Below are 13,842 nucleotides of genomic sequence, written 5' to 3'. Positions count from 1 at the left end.
GGACTGAACTCCGAGTTATAGGTATTGTCTGTTCAAATGACCTCTGCAGGGAAAAGTTTTAATGAGGTGACGGATTTTGTGAAGAAAGTGGAAGGAGTTAGACGTGACGGGAGGCCAAGGTTTTAGCTAAAAAACCTAAGAGCACAGGTAACTTTCATGGTTTTTACCTAGAGGTTCAGGTAGGCCGACACTTACAGCCAGACCAATTCAGTTAGTGTTGCCCGTTTCTACAGGTAGTTACTCGGGAACTCCAAAGTAGAATTTTATTCACGATAGCCAGGGAGTAGGACCTTCGGCGAGCAGCAAGCAATCTTTTGAACGAACATGTTATAATTGTGGAGAACCTGGCATATGAGGAGAGATTACCCCACCCGTGCATGTTTGAATTTGTGCAGTAGTAGACTAGAGCATTGGTACCCGCGGGCAACAGTAATAATGGTAGAGGGCGTCCACAAAGTGGGCGAGGAGGAAATCAACGAGGCCATGGAGGCTGGGGAAATGGTAATGCAAGTAGAGGAGTAGTGCAGCAAGGAAAAGAGGTCGCCCATCAAGATGACAGGGTTCGGTGTTATGCCTTTCCGGGCAAGACCATGACTGAGGTGTCTGATGCAGTGATCACAGGTACTATTCTTGTCTGTGACCGGATGGCTATTGTCTTGTTTGATCCGATTTCTACTTATTCATATGTGTCAGTTCAGTTTGCCTTGGGATTCAATGTGGCTTGTAATATACTTGATGCCCCAATCCATGTTTCTACCCTAGTTGGAGAGCTTGTCATAGTCACCCATGTGTATCATCCTTGCCCTATCTTGTTTATAGGTTTTCAGACTTGGGTTGGTTTGGTTATTTTGGATATGATTGACTTTGATATAATCTTAGACATGACTTGGTTGTTCGCCTATTATGTTGTATGAAATTGTAATGCTAAGTCTATGACTCTATAGATCCCGGATAGGAAAAAGTTAAGGTCATATCCCCTATTCGGGCTAGGAAATTGGAGGGGCAGGGATGTTTGGCATATTTGGCTTATATTCAGGATGTTGATGTTGAATCTCCATCTATTGAGTCTATTCTTATAGTGTCTGAATTTAAGGAAGTGTTTCCTTCTGATTTCCCTGGTATGCCTCTAGATAGAGATATAGATTTCTGCATTGATTTGAAACCGGGCACTCTCCCCATTTCCATCGCTCCATATTGCATGGCTAAGGTAGAATTGAGAGAGCTTAAGGCTCAAATCCAAGAACTTTTTTATAAAGGTTTCAGTCGTCCTAGTGCTTCCGCATGGGTTGTTCCTATCTTGTTTGTTAAGAAAAGGGATGGTAGTATGAGGATGTGCATAGACTACCTGCTATGGGCACTATGAATTTCTAGTGATGTTGTTTGGATTGACCATTGCACCTGCAACTTTCATTAGTTTGATGAATGATGTGTTCAAACAATTTCTGGATTCTTTTGTTTTTGTCTTTATCGATGACATTTTGATGTATTCCAAGAGTAAGAGTAAGGAAGAACATGTTGACCATCTTTGCATTGTTTTGGGTGTCCTTGCGAAGCAAAAGTTGTATGCCAAATTTTCCAAGTGTGAGTTATAGTTGGATTCAGTTGCCTTTTTGGGGTATGTAGATTCAAAAGAAGGGGTAATGGTAGATCCACAAAAGATTGAAGCGGTTAAGATTTGAGTCCGGCCTAGCTCTGTAACTGAAGAAGTTTTGTGGGGCTTCCTAGTTACGATTGTCGTTTTGTGAAAAACTTTGCTTCCATGGCCACGCATCTAACAAGGCTGACAAAAAAAAATAGGTACCTTTCGAATGGACTGAAAAAATGTGAAGAGAGCTTTCAAAAGCTCAAGACTCTTCTGACCATAACACCTATTTTGGCATTATCGGTGAAAGGTAAGGATTTCATTGTTTATTGTGATACTTCACATTCGGGTTTATGTGTTGTGTTAATGCATGATAAGAATGTCATAGCTTATGCATCGCGGCAGTTGAAGGTGCATGAGAGGAACTACTCGGCAAATGAGTTGGAGTTGGCAGCGGTAGTGTTTGCCCTTAAGATCTGGCGGTATTACCTTTATAGTGTCAAATGTGAGGTGTTTATTGATCATCGTAGTTTGCAACATGTATTCACTCAAAATGACCTAAATCTGAGACAACGAAGGTAGATGGAGTGACATAAGGATTATGATGTCACCATCCAGTATCATCCGGGTAAAGCTAATGTAATGGAAGACGCACTAAGCCAAAAAGCGATAAGCATAGGTAGTGTAGCTTGTTTGGGTGTATCCAAGCAATCTTTGGCCAAGGAGATTCAGACCATGGAGTCTAAGTTTGTGCAGTTGGGCATCTCAAATAAAAGGTGTGGTGTTATCTATCATTGAGGTTAGACCCACGTTCATTAAGGAGATCAAGGCCAAACAATTTGATGATGAAAATTTGAATGAGCTTGGAAAGAAGACAGGGTCTGGTAAGGCACAAGATATGGTTCTTGATGCGGAAGGTGTGCTTAGTTTTAAGGGGAAAACTGGTGTTCCCGTAGTGGATAACTTGATTTGGAAAATGTTGACAGAATCTCATGGTTTACGGTATTCCATTCATCTGGGTGTGACCAAGATTTATCGAGATTTGAAGCGACTTTATTGGTGGCCTGGTATGAAGAAGGGCTTAGTTGAATTTGTGGCTAAGTGCCGAATTTTTCAGCAGGTAAAGTATGAGCATCAAAGTCCTGCAAGTTTGCTTCAGATAATGCCAATTCTGTGATGGAAGTGAGAAAGGATAGCTATGGATTTTGTGGTTGGTCACCCCAATACTTTGGGGAAGTTTGATTCTATTTGGGTAGTGATTGACAGATTGACTAAGTAAGCCCATTTTATTCCAGTCAGAATAGACTATAATGCTCAACAGTTGGCTAAGATTTATGTGAAAGAGATAGTGAGGCTACACATGATGCCTCTTTCTATATTATCAAACCATGGTACGCAGTTCACATCCATGTTTTGGAGGAAATTTCATGATGAGTTGGGCACTCCACTCACTCTTAGTACAACTTTCCATCCACAGATGGATGGGCAGTCAGAGAGAACTATTCAAGTGTTAGAGCACATTGTTAAGGGAATGTGTGATTGATTTTGGGGGACATTGGGATAAGTTTCTACCATTGTGTGAGTTCTCCTATAATAATAGTTATCATTCCAGCATTGACATGGCACCGTTCGAGGAACTTTTGGGGATTGATTTGGTGAAAGATGCTCAGGATAAAGTTAGAAGTATCCAAGCTAAGCTTCTAGCAGCCCACGGTCAACAAAAAAAAGTATGTGAACCGTTAGGTAAGGGACATGGCCTTTCAGGTTGGTGAGAAAGTTCTTCTAAAAGTGTCACCCATAAAGTAAGTAATGAGATTCGGTAAGAAGGGCAAGCTTAGTCCTCGATATATTCATCCATTTGAGAGTTTTGACTGTGTAGGGCCAGTGGCTTATAGATTGGCCTTACCCCCTAGCTTATTTGGAGGTCATCCAATGTTTCATGTGTCCATGTTGAAGAAGTATCATGGTGACTGAGATTACTTCATTAAGTGGGACTTAGTTTTGTTAGACAAGGACCTTTAGTATGAAGAGGAACTGGTTGCAATCCTTGATTGTTATATCCAGAAGATGAGAACCAAGGAGATAAAGTCCTTGAATGTTCAATGGAAGCATCGTCCGGTTGAGGAAGCTAATTGGGAAACCGAGAAGGACATGTGAGACAAGTATCCCTAGTTGTTCGGTGATTCATGCACTACTCTACTCTTACTTTAGCCAGTTTTTCCTAGTTTATCACTCGGGAGGAGTGATGGGCAAATTTGTATCTATTGTAACTACTTGTTCCCGTCGTTATGGGAAAGCCAATGGGGAAATAATTAGGGCTAGAAAACTTTTGAGTAGTGATTTGAGAAATTGTAGCCTAGGCCAGATTTGGACGAAATCTGAGTAACGGAGGTCTAGGGAAATCTAGGAATGAATGGGGGATTCAATTATGAATTTGATCACATGAGTAGATAGCTAAGACGTTAAGGAACCCGTACGACTTTACAGAATCGAATTCGGGAAAGTAGAACTCCTGAAACTTATCTTAGCGTGAAGGGGTAGTTTTTGAATATCAAGGGTTGAAGGTGTGTTGTGAAATGGGAGTTTGAAACTTAAATTCCAAGGTTCTGTCTCCGTGCAAGCTGCTAGGGTGGGATTATTCCCACTAAGGGGGGGTCGTTGTGGCGGGTTGGGGTCCGCTGTAGCGGTCCAGTCACGACTTAAGTCAGGGAAAAACCCCAATTTTGTTATTTTTCTACAAACTTCATTCTTAAGAGTTAGGAGACGACCCAAGATGAGTTCTTGACAGTTTTCCACAACTTTTGGTTCTAAAGGTAAGAATTTTACTCCCCTAATCTGTCTTTCGATCCGTAGAACTTAGATTGTTGGGTAATTATTGTTATGGGAGTGTTTTGGCCTGAAATTGACAGTGGAAAAAGCCCTAGCTGCTCATTAGGATCATGGGTTTGGTCTTGGGTTAGTGGGTTTGTTATGATCCGGGTAATTAGACCTTGATTAATTTATCTTTGTATTATATTAATTGATTGTAGACCTAGAACAAGCGGAACGAATCCATAAAGGGAAGGATCAAGGGTCTTAGGAGGATTCAAGCTTTGTTTCGAGGTAGGTGATGGTTTGATTTCATGTTTGTGTGATGTATGTTGCTAATTGCTTCATTGTAATGCATGTATGTATGTGAATGAAACACTATTGATCAAACCAAATGAATTGAGTATGAATGAACAAATGTATTCCATGATTCAACACTTGATTGTATGATTATGAGTATGTACATTATGAGTGTGAATGTGATTGTGGTTGTGTTTATTGGATCAGGTGTCACGTTTCGACATGTACATTGGATCGGGTGTCACATTCGGACACATATATTGGATCGGGTGTCACATTTCGACACACTAATTGGTATCAAGTGTCACGTTCGGGCACCACTAACAGTTTGGGTATGGGTTTTATGAGAGGACCATTGAATTGTCAAGTCTACTTGTTATTGAGAATGTGAAATTGTACGTTGCTCCTAAAATGATAACCGATGTGTGTGTGTGTATATATATATTTTTTTTTTTTGTACATGCCATGTTTACTATGTTGTGACTGCTTATATCTGTTTCACTTAATGGAATAGCAGTGTGATCCTACCAGTACACTATGGTTGTGTACTGATACTGCACTTGCTCTTTCTTTATTGAGTACAGGGCATCTTGAGGTGCCTACTGGCAGACCTCATTTAGGAGACAACTGATCGAGACCAAATTTCAAGGGTGACCCAGTTCTTCCAGGCTGCCATGAGTTCTCATTTTGTTTAGTCCATTTCCTTCGGACTTAGACTAGTTATTTAGATAGTTGTTATGTTTAGCTTCCGGGGTTGTACCCCTTCTTCTTAGATTGTTGTAATTAGAGTTTTGATACATTGACTTTCAGTTTCTAGGGGTTGTTTTTCCGCAAATGTTTTAGTAGTTTTTTTGTTAAACTTTTAGAATTTATGGGAACTCGATTTTCCCTTAGACATTTAAACCTGCTTTCGTATCTTTAAAGGCCTATTTTTTTGTTAAGTTGTGTAGTTAGTTGTAGTAGTGGATCTCCCACCGGAGGGTTAGTGTGGGTGTCAATCACGACGGTCTAGGTCATGGAAATAAGGAAGGGTCAGCCTTACTACAAATTAAACCAAGGTGTAAGAGATGCATGCTTAACCTATAAAACTAGGCTCTTGGTGCTTGTTTAAGACCATACAGTGCCTTTTTAAGTAGACAAACATGTTAAGGATACTTGGGATCAATAAATCCAGTAGGTTGACTCATGTACACCTCCTCTTGTAGGAAACCATGGAGAAAATCATTTTTGACATCCAATTGTCTAACTTAAAACTTTGAGCTTACAACATTGGAAAGAACCACCCTAATAGTTGTGGCTTTAACCACAGGGCTAAATGTTTCTTTAAAGTCTACACCTTCAAGCTGCTAGAATCCCCTAGCTATAAGCTTGACCTTTTATTTATCTATTGTTCCATCAGCTTTTAATTTTGTCTTGATCACTCATTTTGAGCCAACCAAATTTATACCATGAGATTGGAGCACTAATATCCATGTCTTGTTAGTATGTAAGGCATTGATTTCCTCCTACATTGCTGCAAGCCAATGAGGTGACCTAAGTGCTTCCTTAGTAGTATTTGGTTCCTTCAAAATTTCTTTGCTACTGAGGGCAACAAGTGATAAATGATGTTCCTTCGCCTTGTGTCTAGTGATCATATGAATCCCTTGTGGTGTAGGAAGTACCTCAACTAGTACATCAACTAAAGTTGTTGATTGAAGTGTAGTATCTCAGGTTGATGGTCATCTGGTACATCGACCAAAATAGGTGATTGGACTGGACATGTAAGTTCAACATGTTCCTCATTGCCACTAGCGGATCCGAAATCTAAAGTTGGAGTTTCAATACTACTGTATGGGTCATCATTGTCAACCTGTTCCTCATGATCATTATCTGATCCTGCACCTGAGAGGTCAATAGTACTCTCGTCATCAAGGAGTATATGGGTTGTTTTAGTAGCATTTTCACCAGTAATTTCCCCTGAATTATCGTGTGCCTGCAGTTTACAGAAAGATTCAACAAACGTAGCAAGGTGAGGTGAGACATCAATGTTCGTGTGAGATTGATTTGGAGACACATAGGGTAATGTGTTTCATCAAACACAACATGTCTGGATATGTAAACCCTCCTTGTAGAAGGATGATAACATCTATATCTTTTGTATAAGCTGATGTATTATATGAACACACAAGGATAAGTTTTTTGACTGAACTTGTTGCTACCCTTGATGTATGGAAACATCTACACCCAAACACTTTTAGGCTGTTGTAATCAGGTTGTTCTCCATACAACTTGACAAATGGAGTCACCATCTTTAGGACTGATGAGGGCGGTCTATTAATGAGGAACATTGCAGTGAGGAAAGCGTCAACCCATAGAAACAAAGGAAGGTTAGCATGGAGTAGTAGAGTTAGGTCAGTCTCCACAATGTGCCCATGTTTTCTTTCTGAAACACCATTTTGTTCAGGTGTGTTAGTACATGAAATGTATCTCACAATGCCACAATCTTCTAAATGCTTGATGAAGTATGTTTTGATAAACTCTCCACCTCCATCACACTAAAATATCTTAATTTCTTTAGAAAATTCTTTTTCCACCATTTTATGGAATTTCAGAAAGACCTCAAAGAATTCAGATTTATTTTTCAGTGGATAAATCCATGTATATCTTGTGTGATCATCTACAAAAACGACATAATATTTCATATATTGAGAAGATTCGATAGGAGCAGGTCCCCACAAGTCACAATGAATTTTCAATAATGGTTCTTTCTTAATTTTATTTCTCAAACCAAATGGAAGTTTACAACTCTTGCCCAACTAGCAACTAGAACAAACAATAAGCATTTTATTCTGACTACTAACATTGATGCAACAATTACTACTCAAAAATTTTAAAGACTTCAAACTAGGGTGTTCTAATCTAGTATGCCACATGTTATTTGACGTGTTCCAATAGGGTGCAACAGTTAAAACCTATAGATTATTATCTTCCAAAGCATAGAGTCCATTCCTTTTAGATCCCTTGGCTAGCAGTGTTCTTGTCTTCTTGTCCTTTACGACAAAGTTAGTTTCATCAAATTCAAGAGTGCAACAATTATCCTTTGCAAGCTTAGTAACTGAGAGTAGATTTTTATTAATCTAAGGAACTACAAGAAGTTCTTTTAACTTTTAGGACTGATTCAGATATGTTCCCAACATGTGTTATGTCTAACTTTAATCCATTCCCAAAAATGATTTTATCTTGTCCATTGTAGTGTTTAAGATCAATTAGGATACCTGAATTATGTGTCATATGGATACTTGCTCCTGAGTCCACATACAAGGTGTCATCAATAGTACTTTGTAGATTAGTAGCAACCAATGTTTGTGGTAGTTCATCTGCGGCTTAGTAGGAATAATCCCACTTGTAAAAACACTTAAGAGTAGTATGGTTAATCCTATCACAAATTTGACACACATAAGTATTGTTCCTCTCATGACTTCCATTTTAAGGACTGTTATGAGGACCTGGTCCGTTTATGCTGCTATAAGAGTATGTTCCCTTTCCAGCAGGCTTGAAGCCTCTTCCTCTAGAATTGAAGTTATTGTTTCCTCTTCTTTGAGAGTAGTTTCCTCTTCCATTGCCTCTTTGGACAGAAAATACCATGTTATGGTTTTGTTGTGGCACTTCTTCTTCATCCTCTCTCATATCAAAACCCCTGAGAGCATTAATAAATTGATTAACAGTAGGATATGGTGCCTTGCCTAGCATGATAGTCTTGAAGGTCTTGTATTTAAGACCTAGACCTCTAGCAAAATTAATCATTTTTTATCCTCATCTACAGGCTTGTGAATGGCTGCAAGGCCATCACATATGCCTTTGAGTTCCTTAATATATTCATCAATCATTTTGGTTCCTAGCTTCACACTTTGTAGTTTTTGTTTGAGCTGGAACTTCTTATCTTTTGTTGCTTGAAGATAAGATTCTTCCAAACATTCCCACATCTCATTGGCAGTTGAGCAGCCTACGATCAGGTACATGCTTTCTTCTGTCAAAGTGCCTGAGATCTAACTCCTTAGCAGCACATCCTTCTCCTACTATCAACAATGTTGTTGTCTTCTGCATCCTTCTCACCTAGTACAACATTCTTAGTAGTTTGTCTAGTGGAACATGTACCTTTAGGTGGTTCATTCTCTGTGATGAGGTAGATTAATCTCATAACTTGAATCAACTGAGACATTTGTGTCCTCCATAAAAGAAAGTTTGTTGGCTTAAGTTTAATGGAACATGACGAAATAAGATGATAAAGTGAGGAGGTTGAAAGGGTGTTAGTAGAAGGGGCCATTGCAATTTGATATTGTGGTTGTTTTGACTTTGATCTAATACGTTAAAAAGTGAAAAAGTTTTAATGGTCTGATACCATGTAGAAATATCATGTAAAGTATGGAGAAATCAAGGATTGTATTGATAATTGAATTGTTTAGTTACATAATCCTTAAATAGGAGAAGAGTCCTATACTAGTTACACTAGGAATCCTAATACAACACAAATATATTATTTACACCTTATCCTAGTCGACTACATCAACTTTAGTCATACAAAACATAGATTTGCACATAAATTAGAATTCAGTAGTCTAGTCCTAGTGTAACTCCAACTTTAACTCATCAGTCAGCTCCATTTAACTTGTTCCTTCGACATATTCCATCAGCTTCCTTCAACAATCCTCACTTTCAACTTCTAACTCTCTTATTTTTTCATGTTGAATTGTGCAATTTCCTTAATTCAATTTCCTATTGTGAGCTTCGATCTTTGTAAGTTGGTTCATAAATAGCATAAGGAAATGACCCTTTCAATTAAAATTTTAATTTTGAAATACATTAAAGTGATTAATGACTTTCCATATCATAACTTTTCAAATTCTTCCATTAGGAGATTTATGATTACGATTAAAAGCAATATGAATGTACTCATTTATCAAGAAAATGATAATTTAATTATTAAAGGGCTTAAGGACTTCAAATTCTACCATTATGTAATTAAAATATTTATATTTAGTCAAATTTTAATTTAGTAGAGGGGCAAAATGGTAATTCCATTTTTTACTTTGGAGTTTCCCACTTGTAAGAATATATGATATATCAGCTCAAGAACCGTAATCATCATTACGCTAATTTAATGTTCTTTTTCGTTCAAAGTTGAGTGGAAAATGAGAACATTCATTTATTTGTTGTGATGGATGGATTATTTGTTAAAAATAAGTTAGATAAGTACACTAAGCTCTTACTATGCACTGGATTCGGAAAGTGATCGAATTACAAAGGTCTATTGTACAAAATCTTAGCCTTCATTTTTACAAGATATTGTTTTTACGATTAAAATCAGTGACCTCTTGATCACATGAGAACAACTTTACCTTCTAAGTTTTATGCACAACATTATAAAAATACACTTTAACATAGTTCAAATTTTATTATATAACCAATTAATGATTGTGATGAAGATATATCTATAATTACATTATATATGACCTGATTATGTAAATTATACAATTGATTTGTAATCTTTCCACAATTCAGCTCATTGGGAAAACACCATTGGTGTATCTTAACAAAGTGAGTGAAGGATGTGGTGCTTATATTGCTGTTAAACAAGAAATGATGCAACCTACTTCTAGTATCAAAGATAGGTAAATTATTTGGTAATTTACTTTCTTTCATTTTTACTTCTTGTAATTTTTTTCTAAATATGAAGTGGACGTTTGGACATGTTTCATTTCAAAATTTGAAAAAACTTTTTCCTTTTCGACCAAACCAGCATTTGCTATGATTAATGATGCAGAAAAGAAAGGATTAATCACCCAAAAGTAAGTAAACATGGCTCTTTCTTAAGAGGTGTACGAAAATCTTAAAAGACAGATGATATGAACGAGATACCAGTTGCATAGATTTTGTGCATGTCTTATATATATATATTTTATGGATGATATGCAAACAACACTAATCGAGCCAACGTCAGGGAATATAGGAATAAGTATGGCATTTTTGGCTGCCATGAAAGGCTACAAAATGATTTTAACAATGCCATCCTACAGAAGCTTGGAGAGGAGGGTAACCATGAGAGCATTTGGAGCTGATTTAGTGATCACTGATCCAACTAAAGGAATGGGAGGAACTATTAAGAAAGCTTATGATCTTTTGGAATCTACACCTAATGCTTATATGCTTCAAGAATTCTCCAATCCAACCAATACTCAGTAAGTAATTTACATCTTCATTTTGCTCCCTCCCCCATCCCCTCATTTATCACTAGACTTTCCATTATAGGAAAATATCCAAATTTATCCTTATATTGTATTTTATGATATGTTATTCTTCTATTATTATTTCATATTTTTAGAGTATGTTAGATTCCCACATTAGGGAATGAACTGGTCCCTCATAAGCTAGTTTTTGGGTCTGAGTTAGGTTCAAGTGTCATGTTTTTCATGTTATTAGAATAAGGTTCATTCCCAGTTTGGGTTCACGATCTACACTCTAGTTGGGCCTGAGCGTGGGGGGGGTGGGGTTATAATCTTTGGAGAATGAATTGATGGTCTGCTTATATGGACTTGAACAATCCTACCATCATAAAGTAGATTTTGGGGTTGAGTTAGGCCAAGTGTCTTATCTTTGTCATTAGCAAATTATTTCGCTGTTGCCCTTGACCTTAGTGGAGCTCTAACGTGGATTTCACTATTTTAGAGATCAGGCTCAAATGCATGCCCTCTACTCTTGCACTTTGGTTAGGGTCTACGGGAAGCTCCTTCTGAGTCAACGGAAAGTAAGAGATGATTAATGCGATGGTGGAGCCAGGATTAATTTTCACCAAGGAGATTCAACAATTTAAATAAGTAAATACACGAGGAAGCCAAAACTATTCAACATTAGTATATAAATACATTAAAAAAAGATATATATTTTTTTTAATAAAAAATGGTCAATGACCATAATTTATTAAGAAAAAGCCAAAAGGCCCACTTCAACTCCAATAGACTCGGTCCAAATGCCCAAAGTCTTCTAACACTTAAATGAAACAAATTAAAACAACCTAAGAGAAGACAATAAACATTAGAAATCAAATAGGAAACCTTTCAAGAACATCATCAATGTTTGGACTTCTTAGCTCATCATCAACAAATGCCTTTTAAGATTTCATCTTTGTAACTTCGATTTGAGACATAAGTCATCCATCACTGCTACCATCATAGCCAAAGCTCTTTAGAAATGGCGGTTGAAGATTCGTCTGAGCAATTGGGGACGGTGTGTTGCAAGATCATTAAATCTATTAGATTGAGCTTCGACCACTTATCTTGTTAACTATACTTTTCAGATTTGTACTCTCTTTGTGGAAACTGATAACACCTCATCTCTTGTCATCCTTCCTAGTGAATGAGCTTCCGTAGAGGCTAATACCAAACTTTAGAAAGATATCATTAGATGAAATGTCCAATGATATATGTACATTAACTTGATAGATAATAATTCTGCAAATACTTGATGTAACTCATAGATAGAAAGATTATTGGATAGCAGATGTTCATACTGCACAATATTTCTATTTGCCTTGGTGTGTAACCACCATGAACACCTTAAGCTCTCACCAGGTGTGATGGTTCCAATCGACCAATCATGAAATAGCTTTAGGCAATTGACATTAATGTACAATGCTATTAACTTCTTATGATATGAAAATCTTACTGTCTATGCTTTATGCTAGATTAATAATTTTTTTCCCCATAAGATGGGACTTCTTGAAAATTATTTATCTGAAAATCACCTACAAAATCAAAAATTAGGTTAGCAAAAATATCCGCCAGAGTATTCCCTTCTCTCAAGACATGTTAAATAGTAACCACCACTCCTTCCCTTAATTTGTTTATCGAGTTGACCTCCAATGTCACACTCCATGGAACTTTCCAAATACCATCCATAATATTCACCATGGTAAGGGAGTCTGTCTCAATTATGATAGGAGTGAGTTACCTGTCAATAAAAAATTTGAACCCTTCTCTGATAGGAATAGCTTCTGTAATAATGTTAGAAGTGTCAGGTAATTTGATACCTTTAGCTCCTAGTACATCCCTATTTTCATTTCTCACGCAAAAGGCTACTGAGCTAGGGCCATGATTTCCTCTTGAAGCACCATTTGTCTTACATTTGAACCGGCCAGGTGGTGGGCAAAGCCAGTTCACCAATATATATTCTGTTTTTGGTTTGTATCTTTCCAATAGGAGTACTAGATGTGGCTAGGATTTAGGTAAATTTTGAAACCAAGGATACCTCATTCTAGTTAACTTAAAGATAGTATCATTTATGTCATGAATCACCTTCCAAGAGAATATGTCCCCGCATGTAATACAATATTTCTTCTTTTCTAGATAAACCACAACATAATGATAGGAGCGACTTGAAAAATGGTTATGATCTTAGCATTTTTATGGTTCATCCCACCATTTGAATATTGTTTGCTTCATCTGAATCCATGGGCCCTGTAGCCCTGCACCATTAAAGTACTAGTCCCATACTTTTGTAGCAAAATCTCTTGTGAAGAAAAGGTGCTCAATCGTCTCTACTTGTAGATTGTAGCAACAAGAACATCTTGATACTACTGCTATGCCACAGTTAGCCAAAACTTCATCCGCAGGAAGTTTTGCTTTCCATAACCTCCAAATAAAGAAGGAAATCTTGAAAGGAAGACCCTTTACCCATATTTGGCTAAACTAATAGGATAATGTAACTTTTATCCTCAATAACACCCATTCACTGTTCACTGTTAAAATTTTCCAGTGATATTCAATATCCACCATGGTTTATCACTTTGATTTGTAAATTCAACATAATCCATATTCTGCCTCACATGTTCCACAATAGAAAAAGGAATATATGATTCCATTTTCTCATAATTCCAACCTTCAGCTCCCATAAATTCTTTAATATCAGATATTGAGTGATTTATTTGAATATCTTCCTGAATTTTTTGGTGTAAAGGTCCAAGTTTAGTCCAGTTACCATACCAAATACTAGTTGAACACTCTCTCGGTTCCCACCACATCTCCTTCTCAAGTAAATTTCTATTTTCTAAAATAATTTTCCACACCTGTGATCCACCTTTTCATTGAACAAAAGAAGTAATTTGTTTCTTACAGTAATTG

General features: G+C 37.2%; 2 protein-coding genes across 2 annotated transcripts; both read left to right on the top strand.

The window, feature by feature from the left end:
* Positions 1-435: 435 nt before the first annotated feature.
* On the top strand, positions 436-3,739 carry LOC125837770 (uncharacterized). The gene is made up of 7 exons (XM_049516844.1): positions 436-501; positions 956-1,207; positions 1,961-2,160; positions 2,339-2,730; positions 2,878-3,091; positions 3,183-3,309; positions 3,647-3,739. The coding sequence occupies exons 1-7, from the start codon at positions 436-438 to the stop codon at positions 3,737-3,739; spliced, it is 1,344 nt and encodes a 447-aa protein (XP_049372801.1).
* Positions 3,740-9,091: 5,352 nt separating this feature from the next.
* Positions 9,092-10,909, top strand: LOC125837768 (bifunctional L-3-cyanoalanine synthase/cysteine synthase 1, mitochondrial-like). The gene is made up of 4 exons (XM_049516843.1): positions 9,092-9,109; positions 10,229-10,338; positions 10,462-10,515; positions 10,639-10,909. The coding sequence occupies exons 1-4, from the start codon at positions 9,092-9,094 to the stop codon at positions 10,907-10,909; spliced, it is 453 nt and encodes a 150-aa protein (XP_049372800.1).
* The last annotated feature ends 2,933 nt before the right edge of the window (positions 10,910-13,842 follow it).

The sequence above is a fragment of the Solanum verrucosum genome, unplaced genomic scaffold (genome assembly GCF_900185275.1).
Source record: "Solanum verrucosum unplaced genomic scaffold, falcon-dt-bn FXZP01000135.1, whole genome shotgun sequence".
Lineage (NCBI taxonomy): Eukaryota > Viridiplantae > Streptophyta > Magnoliopsida > Solanales > Solanaceae > Solanum > Solanum verrucosum.
This window is presented reverse-complemented; position numbering and strand designations above follow the sequence as displayed.

Coding starts and splice junctions, on each gene's coding strand:
- LOC125837770 (XM_049516844.1), top strand. CDS start 436: ATGGTAGAGGGCGTCCACAAAGTGGGCGAGGAGGAAATCAACGAGGCC. Junction 3,092..3,182: donor TCAGAGAGAACTATTCAAGT/GTTAGAGCACAT, acceptor CTATAATAATAG/TTATCATTCCAGCATTGACA. Junction 3,310..3,646: donor CCCACGGTCAACAAAAAAAA/GTATGTGAACCG, acceptor TGTTATATCCAG/AAGATGAGAACCAAGGAGAT.
- LOC125837768 (XM_049516843.1), top strand. Junction 10,339..10,461: donor ACTTCTAGTATCAAAGATAG/GTAAATTATTTG, acceptor CTTTTCGACCAA/ACCAGCATTTGCTATGATTA. Junction 10,516..10,638: donor AAAGGATTAATCACCCAAAA/GTAAGTAAACAT, acceptor TATGGATGATAT/GCAAACAACACTAATCGAGC.